This window comes from Myotis brandtii, unplaced genomic scaffold (genome assembly GCF_000412655.1).
Source record: "Myotis brandtii unplaced genomic scaffold, ASM41265v1 scaffold1817, whole genome shotgun sequence".
In the NCBI taxonomy this organism is placed as follows: Eukaryota; Metazoa; Chordata; class Mammalia; order Chiroptera; family Vespertilionidae; genus Myotis; species Myotis brandtii.
Window position 1 is genome coordinate 9,215 of NW_005356740.1, and position 14,384 is coordinate 23,598.

At 60.9% G+C, this 14,384-nt stretch overlaps 1 protein-coding gene across 1 annotated transcript in view; it reads left to right on the forward strand.

Annotated features, from left to right (window-relative positions):
- The window catches only part of LOC102245504 (PH and SEC7 domain-containing protein 4), an 8,624-nt gene extending 3,812 nt beyond the window's left edge, over positions 1–4,812 (forward strand). The window contains exons 7-12 of the mRNA XM_005863902.2: positions 139–299; positions 1,246–1,316; positions 1,430–1,593; positions 2,104–2,248; positions 2,495–2,638; positions 4,084–4,812. Of these exons, the coding sequence (XP_005863964.1) occupies positions 139–299; positions 1,246–1,316; positions 1,430–1,593; positions 2,104–2,248; positions 2,495–2,638; positions 4,084–4,341 (943 nt within the window). The 3' untranslated portion in view covers positions 4,342–4,812. The remainder of the gene's footprint in view (positions 1–138; positions 300–1,245; positions 1,317–1,429; positions 1,594–2,103; positions 2,249–2,494; positions 2,639–4,083) is intronic.
- The last annotated feature ends 9,572 nt before the right edge of the window (positions 4,813–14,384 follow it).

Consider the following 14,384-nt stretch of genomic DNA (forward strand, 5'->3'; position numbering starts at 1 on the left):
GGAGGGGCTTGGGGAAGACAGGAACAGATGGGTTGGCTTTGAAAGATTTCTTCTGGGGTGACCTGAGATGTGGCTCCCCAGTGAGAGAGAAAGGGTGGGGGGCCCTGTCAGCACCTCAACCTGCTTCTCTCTGTTCAGGGACGAAGAAGACACAGCCAGACCTGAGAAGGCCCGGTCCTCACCACTCGGCGGCAAGATGAGCAGCCCCTTCCTCCAGCCGGCCCTGGACCCCACGGGGCCCACCTACAAGCAGGGCATCCTGGCTCGGAAGATGCATCATGATGTGGACGGCAAGAAGAGTGGGTGTCGGCTGCCGTGCGGGGCCTCTGTCTGTGGGGGTGCGGGGGCTCTGCTCAGGGACACGTGCTGACGTGTGCACAGGGTAACTGCCTCGACGGTGACTGTGTGAGGCACAGCCGGGAGGGTGGGGGCAGACCCAGGAGGGACCCGCCATTCCTGCCCCTGAGCCCGGTGCTGAGGCAGAAGCCAGACAAGCACGTCGGTGTGTGACTGTAGGAAGGGCCAGATCAAGGATGGGCTGTGGAGGGGGCGAAGCTTGGGGTTCTGTTTTGGGGTGGATGTGGGAGACAACGGGTTCAGGCTCCTGGGAAATGATCAATCTGGGCCGAACCTCGGAAGGTCTGGGTATCTGAAGCTGGGCAGAGGGTGTCCCTCATGAAGAAGGAGCAGACATAGTTTGTTCCAAACATGGGGCGTGTGGAAGGACGCTGGGAAACGCACTGGGGGCAGCATCGCCCAGGTCTGCAGCTGGGCCTCATGCCCAGATGGCTGGAGCTGTAGAGCAGGGCAACAGCATGACCAGGGCACCAGCATCCCACAGGCCCGTGCACGGCGGTGACCACAGGGAGCAGGCCCTCTCCTGCCCAAGGGCTCCAGCCCCGTGCCTCTCGGGAAGGGCCCAGGAAGTCGAGGTCATCCGCAGGGCCCCGAAGGATGTCCGAGCTGGGGCTGTGCTCGCGGTGGGTGTGTCTGGAGAGGGGATGGTCTGTCGAATTTGTTGTCTGTCAATAGTTCTCATCTGTTTGGGTTTCCACACGTGACTGCCTGTGTGTAGGGCGTGGCACATGCCTGTTTGTGACGGTGTTTTGTGCGTCTGAATGATTCTGTGCACCTGGGGGCTGGGGGTTGGAGCTGGTGTGAGGGGTGAAAAGCGGGGGCCTGGGCGTGTCTGCGGGTATCTGGGTGGGGTGCCCCCACTCACCTGTGCGTTCTGCTCCTGGGCAGCGCCATGGGGCAAGCGTGGCTGGAAGATGCTCCACACCTTGCTCCGAGGGATGGTCCTCTACTTCCTGAAGGTAGGCAGGGTGTCCACATTCCGATGGGGGGGGGGGGACGACAGGGGAAGGCCCAGAACGGTGGGGGGCCGCTACTGAAAACCTCTTTCCTGAGCCGCTGTGCCCTGTGGCAGGGAGAGGACCACGGCCCCGAGGGGGAGAGTTTGGTGGGGCAGATGGTGGACGAGCCCGTGGGGGTGCACCACTCGCTGGCCACGCCGGCCACCCATTACACCAAGAAGCCACACGTCTTCCAGCTTCGGACTGCCGACTGGCGCCTCTACCTCTTCCAGGCACCGTGAGTCTGGGTGGGAGACAAGCAGAAGGGCCCCCTTCCTGTCCCCTGAGCCCTGCTCCTCTGGGGGCTGCGGCCCCGCCCTGATGGGGCTGCCACCTGGACAGCAGACCTCAGGGGCCCTGCTGAGGGGCTCTGACCGCACACCAAGGCAGCTCCTGCAGCCACGCCCGCCCACGGCCCACTTGGCCAGGGAGGGGCTCTGCCCTGTCAGCCCAGGTCAGCCTCCCAGTTTTGAACAGAGGACTCCAGGGTAACGATGACATCACCATTTTTTGGGCATTTGATGTAAAATCTGTTGCCGTCCGGATTTTCCTCTTTGGTGAAGGGAAAAGGCACCCGCGGAGGTCAGCCACTCTGCTAGACACAGGGCTTCTGGCTTCTTGGGGCTCCAGTCCTGAGATGCTGGACTGCCCTGCCCTTAGAACACTGGAGCTGGGGGCGGGGGTAAGCGACAGGACAGACTCAGAGGCCCGGGGGACCCCTGGGGACCCGCCGCCTCTCTGCCCTCAGCACTGCCAAGGAGATGAGTTCCTGGATCGCGCGCATCAACCTGGCCGCCGCCACGCACTCAGCGCCGCCCTTCCCGGCCGCGGTGGGCTCCCAGCGGAGATTCGTGCGGCCCATCCTGCCCGTGGGCCCTGCCCAGAGCTCGCTGGTACGGCCTCGGGGAGAGGCGGGTGCGGCAGGGGGTTGGGGGTGGTGCGCGCACTGGAAGACTAGAGCGGAGATGGGGGCGCGGGGCTGCGCACCTGGCCCCGGAAGGAGGAGGGCTGCTGCTGAAGCTGCACACCTGGCTCTGGGACCTGAGGGGTTGGGGAGGGGAGGGGGGGGGGCGCTGCGCTCCTGGGCCCAGAAGGAGGGGGAGATCGGGATTGCTTCTCCCACCGCCTCCCGCAACTAGGAGGAGCAGCATCGGTCCCACGAGAACTGCCTGGACGCTGCCTCCGACGACCTGCTGGATCTGCAGAGGAACTTACCGGAGCGGCGGGGCCGCAGCCGGGAGCTGGAGGAATACCGCCTGCGGAAGGAGTACCTGGAGCACGAGGTGAGCCGCCGGCCCCCGTCCGCCCCCTGGTGGCCGCGTCCGGCCTTGCAGCCTTCGCTCCTCTGTGGCTCAGGGCAGGCGAGGTGATGTCTGCACTCGCTTCGCAGGGCGTATCCTGTTCTGGGATCACGGACCAGCCGCTTATCTGAAACGCTATTAAGGGACATTATTTTTATAACTGTTTTCTCCTGAGAGTATATTTGGCAGGAAAAAGTATTTTATATTATTTCCCCTAATTCCTACGTAATAATAATAGGCTGTATTTGTGGCGCTTGTATTACTTGCTCGGATTATCTTGTTAAATTATCTAACAACTCTGGGGTAGGGACTATGACCCTCCTTTTACAGATGAGGAAACTGGGGCATCGAGAGAGCAAATAAGTCACCCAAACCTGATCAGTGTAGATGCTACTCCAGTCTTAACGAAGGAATGACCTTTATTAGCTCTACGATCGACCCGAAATGTCTTAACCCCCAACCCCCCACCCCAAACTCTGCTCTGGCCTGCCGTTGGTGCACATTCTAGAACCTACGCAGCCAGTGCAGGTGAGGGGTAGTGTGACAACAGAGGGGCCAGAGGTGATCCAAAGGCAGAGATCAGAGACGCAATGGTCAGCGTCACCTGCTGGCTGTCCCACCCTCACCTCCTGGTCGTGCCCTCTAGCTTTTTGTTGCACTCGTGGCAGTGAGCGCCCCATTTCCCAGAGGCCCCGGGTGTGGGCCACAGGTCCCAGGTCTGCCTGCAGAGCTCCAGCCCCTCCCACCACAGACCAGAGGGGTCTTTAGCAGCCGCCAGCCCTCTGGAGCCCTCCTGTCCTCCTTTACGAGCAGGGTCGTGATGGTGCCCCTCCCAGTCTCCCAGGCTGGGACAAGGAGACGACCTCATGGGGTGCCTGCTCCCCCGCCCCCAGTGCTGGGATGACGGCCTCATGGGATGGAGGGTGGGAAAGCACCGACCAAGCTGGAAACCGGATCTGGAGGGGCTGGTTACAGAGTCCTTAGGGGTGTGAGCAGACGAGGGCTGTTAGCATCATGCTCTCCAGATGCCAGTTGTTAACACGCCGCTCAGACTCAGCCAGGTCTCAGCGCAGGCGTGAGCCGTCGTGTGCAGCGCTGGTCTCAGGCCTGCTGGGTCCTGGCCTTTCGGTGTCTGGGAGATGTTGGTTACAGCGCACACGGTGTTGGCCGTTAGAACAGGGCTGGCTAATCCCTGTTACTGTAAGACTATCCAGATAGTGGCAGGGCTCTAACACGCTACTGCTCTGTTCTGCAAAGCCTGGTTACAGGTACAACACAGGCGCTAGCTGTCGGTCCAGCCCTCTCTCTGCAGCAGTTTTTATTGCCACAGCTTCATACACATGTTATCTGCCCGTCCCCCGCAATTCCAGCCTCCTCCCCACCTGGAGCCAGGCGGTGCTTAAGGTGGGGGTGCCTGTGTGTTGCAGAAAACCCGCTATGAGATGTACGTGCAGCTGCTGATGACCCGTCTGCACTGCCCCTCGGATGACCTGGACCTGTGGGAGGAGCAGCTGGGGAGGGAAGCCGCAGGCCCCCAGGAGCCCAAGCCCAGCCTGAAGAAGTCCCACTCCAGCCCCTCCCTGCACCAGGACGAGGCCCCCACCACCGCCAAGGTGAAGCGCAACATCTCAGAGCGCAGAACCTACCGGAAGATTATCCCCAAGCGGAACCGCCATCAGCTGTGAAGCTTCACTCACAGACCTTGGCCCCTGCTCTGGGGCGGACCTGGGATGAAACCCTGTGGGATGAAGGGGAGGCCCCTGCTCTGTTGAGTAACAGCCCTCTCTGAGCTTGCCGGAGTACTGCTCTGCCCTGCTCTGCCCCGAGTCAGGTCCTCAGCCGCCCTGGTCCCTGGCCACTCCCTAGGGAAGAGAGAGACCAAAGATTTGGCTCCACTCCCAGAGTTTGTCCCCTGTCACTCTTCACTCCTCCAAAATTGAGAACGGCCCCTTTTCCTGGGTCTGGGGCAGCTTAGTGCTTGTTGGGGAAGCAGAGCAGATGGTACCTGCGCTTCCAGGAGAGACCCTGGGGCAGCCGAGGCCTCTGGGCAGTCAGGCCCCCGGGGATGGTCTTGCTTTGGGAATCAGGTGACCTGCTGGGAGAGGCCTGGGAAGACACCCCCACCCCCCCCACCCCCAGCAAACTTCCTGTCGCCCAGGCCCTGCTCAGGGTGGGGCCGCTGTCAGGGGCAGGGCCTCGCAGGCAGGCAGGCAGACAGGCGGCAGGGCTCCCCGAGGCTGGCTCTGGGGACTGCACCTTTGTCTCCTCATCCCTACAGTCGGCCCTGCACCAGGGCCAATGAGAGCGCCCCACCTTCATGCCCAATTGCTAATCAACAGAGCAGAGCCAATGGCCCCAAAGCGGTGGGGGCTCCAGGGCTCTGGGGAACCCTGAACAAGGGGCCTTTGTGTCCCCAGCGCCAGGAAAGAGGCTCAGGTCCCTGGGGAGGCTGAGGAAGAGGTGGTGACACAGCCCCTGGGGCTCTCCTGGCAGGAGCTGCCGCTGTGGAAGGGTTGAGAGTCATGGTGGAGGCCTGGACCCCCTCCCCACACCCCAGCCCTTAAAGCTCCATTCCCCAGGGGCACCAGGCCCCTCTGGGCCCCTGCCCTTCCTGTATGTCCCCTGGAGCTGTCCTCTGGCTACTTTCAGCTGGGCCTGTTCTCAGGGTGGGGCAGGGGGTGGGGAGGGCTCTGGACACCCACAGATCTGAGGCTGTGCCAGTGGGAAGGAGGCTGGGCTGGGGGAGCAGCCACCATTGTCTCTGTTCAGCCAAGTGTACCCACAGGCTGCCCGCCAAGAGGGGCCTCTGCTGCCTGCCTGCCGCCTGCTGGCTGACGCACGGCCTCTCCACCTTCCTGCTGGGCCTCCCCCTCCCGTCCACGCTTGTAACCAGCCCTGTGGCCTGGAACTCCCCCAAGCTGGGCTGGCCCTGGGGGGCCACGAGAGGTTTCTGACCAGGGGCTGAGCCATGCACCCAATGGGTGTGCAATAAATACAGGCCAATGAAGAAAGGTGTGCACGAGTGTGTGTGTGTGGGGGGCGGTGGGCAGCTGGGCCACCTGTTCTTTTTCAGGCTGTATCCCCTCTGCCCTGTGGGCATATGCACGTCTATGAGTATGTATGTGTGTCTGCATGTGTATCTGTGTTTATGCGTGTCTGTGCATGTGTGTCTATGTGTCTGCATGTGTATGCCTGTCTGCAGGTGTGTTTGTGTGTCTGTGTGGATGCATGTCTGTGCATGTGTGTGTGTGTCTGTTCATGTGTGTAGAGCATTGTGTGTTTGTGTGCAGGAGTCACACATTTACTATCAAACTGGAGGGGACCTCAGAATCGTTTATTCACCCACTCGTTCATTTATTCACTTCACAAATAATATCGACCACTTTTCATGGGTCAGTGCTAAGGAGCTAAAAATGAATGGACCATGTCCCTGACCTCCCGGAGGGGACGGTGCTGCTCTGGTTCCCAGCGGTTGGCATAGAGACACTCATCTCTCTGTGCGGTGAGCTGAAGACACCGTCCCACCCGCCCCCAGGGTTTGGGTCCAGTAGGGTTGGTTTCAGGGCGTGGAACTAGCCACCCCTAGGCCCTGGGTCGCTCTGACGTACGACACAGGTAACAGCACGCAGAGTCCGGTCGCCCCATGTTATGGAGGTGGAAGCCTGGTTTCAGGTGGACATGACTCGGCCCAGAACTGGCACTGAGCCCAATGGCCTTGGATGAGGTATTTGACCTGACTGGACGCGGATCCTTATTCTAAATCAAGAATGAAAGGCAGCGGGTGTCTGCCTGTGCGCGTGTGTAGAACAGTCGATGCTTCTTTGCTCATGAAGAACTGGCACCTCCTTTCACTTGGGCACGTGAGGCCTATGGAGCCAGGGGCTGGTGCCCAGGTCCTGGCCAGTGTTGCCAGGCTACTCATGCCAGAGGCCTGGCGGGTGGAGACTGGGCTGTTGGGCTGCAGTTATGGTGGGTGGCCACTGGGGGGCGGGCTTGCATCTTCCTGGCTTCTGAGCCCAGGTGCTGGCTGCAACACTGGGCTCAGGGATGGCAGGAAGCCAGCCTGTCCTGCCATCTACAGAACCAGGAGTGGCTCGGCCCAGGCCTCCCACATCCAAACCCGTCTCCACCACACAAAGGGTAGGGACTTTGACATCGTCCTGCAGATGAGAGGAAAAATTTTTCTGGAACCTTATAGGGACAGCCTAGAGCAGCGGTCACCAACGGGTGGTCCATAAGGTTCGAAAGGCTGGCCTGGAGCATCCCAAAGAATTGTCCCAAGTGACCTAGGAAAGTGAAAACAAGCCCAGTCCCGGTGTGGGGCAGGTCAGACCCTCCAGCCTACATTTGACCTTCTTGCCACCCCACCTGTCCTCCCCCTGAGACGAGCTGGGTGCTGCAAGCTGGCAGAGTGTGTTTGAGTCCTCCTTCCCATCCAGGGGAGCTCAGGCTCCAGGGCCCTGAGCTGTCCTGACCCGGGTGGGCCTGGACTCTTCCTGTCTCAGCATCGGTGAGGTCTGGCTTTCTGCTGATGACATCCTCCGTCTGTGGTTTGCCAGGCACCCAGGAAGAATAAAAGGTCACACGGCCTCAGCCTGGGTTTTTCCTCGGGGGGCTCAGAGTCATAGGGAGACAAGTGGGGTGCGTCGGGGTTGGAAAGAGCTGGGCTGGAGGGTGGGGGAGGCAGGTTGAGGAAGGCACAACCTAAGAGGGGCCCGAGGCCAGATCCCCGGACCTCACCGGAAGCCCAGGAGTGTGGCTTTCCAGCGGAAGAGGGACGTGCAGGGCTTGGAAACAGCCTAGGAGCCTTCTTTCAGAGGAAAAAACGACTCGAGTGAGTAAGGCCAACTGGCAAGATCCAATCGTGGCCTGGAGATGCTCTTGCTATTAGTGCAACTCTGCTGTGAGCCAAAATAAATTTAAAAAATGAAGGGGGTGGGGGGACAGCAGCCTGGAACCTGGGACAAGGTGGCGATCCCACACCTGGCCCTCCTCCTCCCTTGTTCTCCCCGCCCCCAGGTGCTCCCAGGGACTTACAGGTGTCCAGACTGCCTGCTCTCTCTCATTGCTCCTCCCACCTGTGCCTCCAGCTCTTCTGGATGCTGCATCCCTCACCATCAACTGTGGCTCGAACTGCACCTTCACCTGTCCCTCACACCTTCACCTGTCCCTCACACCTTCACCTGTCCCTCACACTTTCACCTGTCCCTCACACCTTCACCTGTCTCTCACACCTTCACCTGTTCCTCACACCTTCACCTGTCCCTCACACCTTCACCTGTCCCTTCCTACTCCGTCTCAGTAGTGAGAAGTGCTCTCTGCGTTCCTGAGCTGATCCCTCCCCTGAGCCCACACACAGCCCACCGGCTCCTCCATCACCATGATCTGTCTCCCTCGAGGGTCCTGGCTGCTCCTTGGGCCTAATCTCCACCCCCTTCACCTTCAAGTCTCCCCTTCACGAAGAAAAAGATGGTCTTTCTAGCCGTTTCCCTCCCTCACCTGGCTCCTGGCTCCCTCCCAGCCACAACTCGCTGAGAGGCTTCCACCTGCCCCTCCCTAAACTCCACCACCCAAGAGAGCACCTGGAGGACCCTCAATCGTCAAGGCCAGGGCCTTCTCAACCTTCCTCCTCCTTCCCTCTGTGACCTTTGGCCCCGTCGGCCATATGACGGGCAACCTGGGCAAGGCCATCGTTGGGGCCTGGGCAGCAGGCCCTGGAGCCGACTGCCCGGGAGCGAGTGCTAGCTGTCCCTGTGCCTGACCGGGGCCCAGTTACTTAGCTCCTGCGCTCCATCTGCTTCCCTATAAAACGGGCTAATAACACTGCTTACCTCGCGGGGTCCTGGAGGATTCGGTGAGGTGATGCACGTCGGCATCTGAGAACAATGCCTGGCACAGGAGGACGTGAGGCAGGTTAGCCATTAGTGCCCAGCCTCGCTGCCTCACCCACGCACCTGCCCCTCCTCTGGGCTCAGGCTCAGGCTCTGCCCTCAGACGTGTGAGTCCTCCTCGAGGCTAGGCCTTTGCACACGGCTCCTCCTGCCTGGATGCTGCAAATCGCACATCTCAACTCAGACGCACTTTAGCGGGAAAGGGCATCGACTGGCTTCAATAACTAGATGACCTGTGCTCAGGGCAGGTGAGGTGGCTCCATCTCCCAGGCTCCATCTTCCTGGCTCCATCTCCCAGGCGGAGGAGGCAGGGGTAGCCTCCTGGCACCAAAATGGCTCAGCGGCATCCCTCTCCTGTGCAGATCTAGCACAGACAATAGCTGCTCCTTGGAGCGTTCCTCTGAGCAGCCTACCCTGGGCCATGGCCCATCTCTGAGCCCATCACTAAGGTCAGGAGCTTCGGGTCATCAGAAGCCATCTTCTGAGATGGAAGTGGGACAGGGTGGAGGCAAACTCCCCAAAGGATAGGCCTGGGCCGGCTGTGGAGAAACTGTAAGTTCATGAGGAGTGGGAAGAGGAGAAGCCACTGTCGCCAGCGCCACCTCCCGCAGACAGCCTGCTTGAGCCCTGCTCCCAGCTGTTCTCTGTCATACCGCGTCTACAGCCCTCTTCCCCGCTCTGCTCCCAGGAGAGTGGAGCTCCTGAGGAGGGCACAGGCAGCCTGGCATCCCCTGGGCCCCATCGAGGGTGGAAAATGTGAGCCTCAAGTTTGTCCTCCCTCAGGCGTGGTGCCCCGGTGCTCCTGGTTCTACCTGCCTGTTTGTCTTCTGTCTCTCCTCCTCCTGGTCCTCCCACCCCTGAACTCAGCCCTTCCACAAGTCTGGCTGCCTGCAGGCCCTTGGGGAACTTCTGGGACTCTCCTAATCTCAGCCTTCGCCCCATCTTTGCTCTGAGGTCCGAGCTGGAGTTCTAACGCCTGCGGGATGTGGCCCCTCAACAAATCCTCCCGGAAATGGTCCGTTTCTGAACAGACGTTACTTCTCAGACCTCAGTCTGAACTTGGCATTGTCTGCTCTTGACCCCTGTGCATATGAATAGTTCTGCGGTGGTTTGCTCGCTGCTTTGAAAGACAGACGGCACACCAGGATGGCGAGGAGCTGGGGCCAGACCAGCCTCTCCTCACCTCGGTGTCGAGCTGGAAATGGTCCGTTTCTGTACAGACGTTACTTCTCAGACCTCAGTCTGACCTTGGCATTGTCTGCTCCTGACCCCTGTGCATATGAATGGTTCTGCAGTGGTTTGCTCGCTGCTTTGAAAGACGGCACACCAGGATGGAGAGGAGATGGGGCCAGACCAGCCTCTCCTCACCTCGGTGTCGAGCACAAGGTGGTCTCTGGTCTCTCTGTCCCTATCTGGGGTGACAGGACAGGGTCGGGAGGGACAGGCATAGAGAAGCAATGACTCCCGCGTCTAGCAGACAAACTGGGTAAGTGCCCGGCAGCCCCTTCACCCGGCCACCGAGAGGCTGGAGGCCCAGGTCCAGCTCCGCCGGGCCGCCCGCCTCCTGACCACTCCTCGCACGTTTCCTGAGGTCCCCACGCTGTGCTTCTTCGTACCTGACTCACGGGGTGCGTTTCCTGTGGGCTGTCTCACCCTCTGGAACCAGGTGGGGAATACATTAATATTTAAAATAAGACAAACAAAATGTCAGTGTGTGTGTGTGTCTTAGGCTGGAAATTCCTTAAGGGCAAGGACCATGTCTGTTTATATAGCACCTGGCACAGTGTCAAATTGGGGCTTAACAAATGAATTCTGATGGAGATGAGAAAGGAGCTGCCTGCATGAAGATGCAGAGGCCTAGACACCCCCGTCCGGCTAAGCCTCATCCACCCCCTTGGCCAGGGGCACCCTTTCTCCTGCCACCCCAAACCCTCACCCTGTTCCTGACCCTCTAGGCAGCTCTCCACCCTCCCTGCCCTGTCCACACTGCCCACCACCAACCCTGTCCTCACCCACACTCTGCTCTCTCAGAGACGTGCCCCTCCCTCACAAGCACGCTCACTGGGGGTCCACCCAGCCCACCTCCCACCCGCTGCCCAGCCTGCACACGGTTTCCTACACAGTGGGTGGCTTGTCCGGGGCCTGGCAGTGTGTCCTGGAAGCAGGAGATGCCGGCAGCCGAGCCGTTGGAGGTGCTGTCCCCAAGCGTGCCTTGGCCCCGTGGGGGCCTCCAGCCAGGCGGGGACCTGGCAGAGGGAGGGAGAGGATAAGCCGCTTCAAAACTCCAGATGCAGCAGTTAAAAAGAGGACAGAGGCAATGATCCTTCAAATTGCCACATCTGTATAATCTGCCTTTTATTTTCTGCTTCATGAAGTTTTATTTCCTATTATTTATTCACCTCCCCGCCCTCCCCTCCCCCAGCTCAGCTCCTCCTTAGCGGGCGACATGCTCAGATAGGCCCTGAGCCTTAGCTGGGATCTGGCCCATCCCCAGCTCCCACCCTGGCCGGCTGCCGGGGAGGCACCTGCTCCCCTCCGTGTTGCAGCCCCAGGCCTCCCTCCATCCTCCACGTAGAGCTGGAGGAAATGGAGATGGAGGAAGGGATCTGGGAGGTGAGGCCTGTCCCCAAGGCCTGCATCCTGTCCCCACCCTGAGCCGCAGCTTATGGGGAGGAGGAGGCAAGACCTAAAGCTCACAGCCAGGGGGGCCTCAGCCTCCATGTAGGTCTCCCCTCCTGGCCTCTCTCCCTCTGTCCACCCAGGACCTTCCTCCTCCTCTCTTCCCTCCAGCTCCTTGGGTCTGAGGTCAAATGGCTGGGCAGGTAGGAGAAGGGGGACCAGCCATGATCACATAGGGAAGGGCAGCTGCTGTTCTGTGTCGAGGCCCCGGACACCACCCCTCCTCCCCGCCGGCCGTGGAGCAGAGAAGCTCTGAACAAAGCCCAGGCCTTCGGTGCAGGCTCCGGTCAGAGTGCCCGGCCGGGCCCGGCCTCCATGGGAGCAGTGGGTGACAGGGTGCTGGGTCCAGCCACCCTCCTTGTGACACAGAAACACAGGGACAGAAGCCTTCTCCAGGGAGAGAGCCTGACTGAGGCTCAGGGGTAGGGTCTGCGTTGGTTCCTGATGGCTGCTGTTTGGAGGGGACAGGAGGGGCAGAGAAAGGCCTGGGACAAAGGGGCTTTGCGAGTGTCACCTGACCCCAGCAGCACTTTATGTCGCTCCTCTTACGCCTGTCACTGCCTCCCCACCTTGCTCTCTAGGTGACGTTCAGGAAGGTCTCCTGTCTGAGCTCCGAGGGGTTTCGTGTTGTTTTGGGGCTGTTGTTTGTGGGGGCTGTAATTCAATCGGACTCATCTTGTTTCCTCCCGAGCACCCATCATAGGGCCTGGCACGCAGTGGGAGGCTTACAAACTTCCGAGTTGTGAAGGGGACTTCTGGTGCCAGCCCGCATGGCTGTGGCCCGTGAGCCGGGTGTCGGCCCCAGCCTGGCGTGGCTCAGCCGGCTGAGGCGGGACCCTAGGCCCTCCCCCCCACCCCAGAGACCGATTCCAAATGTGGGAATGCGGTTCTCGCCTCCAGTTTAGCGGAAAGTTACCTGGGGAATTTGGGAGAAAGAGGGCTTCGTGCCTGAACCAGTCAGATGAGGCTGCACTGCCTCTCGCTGACCCAGGCGACATCCTGGCCTGAGCCTGGCATTTCACAGCTGAGGAATCACACACCCCCCACCCCCCCGGGGCAAGTCCAGGCCCTGGCCCTTTAACAGGGGGACCCGGAACAAAGTGATGACGTGTGGCCGGGGCTCGTTATGATGACAGTAACGAGCAGCCCCAATGCTCCCCACAGCCTGTTCCTAGATTGGCAGGAGGCCTGCTTCCTTCTTCCCCTGCCCTCACCTTGGGTGGGGGGTCGAGTTCCCATTCAGACCAAATTCACCCTCCTGGACACTGTCTGCTCTGCACAGGGAGGCCCCTGGGATCAGGTGGGTAGGTTGGGCCTCTCACCTCTCCAGGGGTACGTGTGGGGGAACCAATGTGGCCCACAGCTGGGCCTCGCCTCTGGCGCCCGGGAGGCTGGGGCAGGGTGTGGAAAGGCAGCCGGAGGGTGGAGGGAAGATGAGCTGGCCAGAAGGTGAGCTCCTAGGTCAGGCTCTAGCAAGGCCTCTGCTGTCAGTTAAGCTTGCTACCAATGAATCCCCCCACCCACCCCCAAAAAAGCAAACCAACATGAAACAAACAAACATTTATTTGTAAGTGCACAGGTCTGGCTCCAGGATTTCAGGGCCTGTGTCTGACTATGATGCGTGGCCAGCTCTCTGGCCCGAGAGGTGCTTGGCTGGGGAGGAGGAGGGGCAGTGGGGGTCTTGGGCACCGTGGGGCGGGGGTGGGGGGGGTGTTGGCTCCATGCTGGTGCTGCTTTGATTTATCCCTAATGAGTTCTCAGCACATGGCTGCTCCCAGCGCACCCCAGGGGCCAGCGCGGCTTCCCGCGGCCCAGCCCGCAGACTCTGCCACAGCCGCTCGCTCAGAAAAGAGCCAATTTCCACACTGCACAGTCCGCTTCACTCGGGGAAATCACATTTCCCTGGGAGAGCCGCAGGCGGCACCTCCCTGCCCGGCCTGGCCGGCTGCCACAGGCACAGATGGAGGCGCCCCCCCACACCCCAGCGCCCCACTCCCACTCCCAGGAGACCCAAGCCGGGCCCCAAATCTCCAGGAGGCCTCTCCTCAGCTGGGGCCTGGCGTCGCTGCCCAGCAAGAGGAGGAGAAAGGATGCTGTCCATGGAGCATGCTGGCCCGAGGGACCAGCCTCCAGGGAGGGGCACCGGCTCTGTCCCAGGGGCTTGGAGAAGGAGGGGTGAGTGGTAGTGTGGGCCTGTCCCGAGGAGGGGGGAGAAGGGGAGAGGTCTCCGCCACCAGGAGGAAACAGCCCTGTGGGTGTCCCAGTCCCCAGGAGCCAGAGGAAGGGAAGAAGGCCAGGAGGAGCATAAGAGGTCAGAGAGACAGGGCAGGGGCTTTCCTGACCAGGCTCGGCCTCTGAGCCCTTCCCACACCCGCGGTGCAAAGGTCTCTCAACCGGCTGCAAAAGGAGTCATTGCTGGGACCCGGCAGCAGAGGGACCCATTGCTGGGACCTGGTAGGAAACTGAGAGGGGGAAGGAAAGAGAAGGGGAGAGGGAGGAGGTCAGTCGCCTCTGTGGGACGGGCCCCTTGCTTTCACCAGCACCACAGCCGCGGCCGGCTCGGCTGGTCATGCCTGTCGGAGGTGACACAGGAGCTGGGGCCCAGGAGCATCACACGTCGTCCTTCAGATGGTGGTGCGCGTGGCCCTGAAGGCTGGGGAGGGGAGGGGAGGGGGGCCAAGGATGCAAGGGAAATGGACCCACCTGACACTTCTCGGAGGGCCTGAAGGCTGACCGCTGGGAGCCAGCAACCCTGTCCCTCCCCACACAGCCAAGTGCCGGAGGCCACGCCCAGACATCGGACGCCTCTGAGGAGGGTGCAGATTCAGCTTGGTCCCAGCTCCTCCAAACGACCTTGAAAAGGTCATCTCTTGCTGTCAGTTTCCCCAAGTGCAAAATGGGGCCAAAGTCCCGAATCAGAGAGAAATGGATGCGGACAAGTTTTACAAACAGACAGACACCACGGCTACGTGAAGGGTTGTGATAACCTCTGAGGGTGAGGGAGGGCGGGGTGAGGGGGCAGCGCAGTGGTGGGTGAAGGAGGGCCAGGAGGGAGCCCCCAAGCCGCTGGGGGTCAGCCCCCTCCCCCTCCTCCTACTCCAGGACAGGGACACCAGGAATCGCCTCAGAAAGACGGGTGGGTGTGGGGGAAAGGTGGT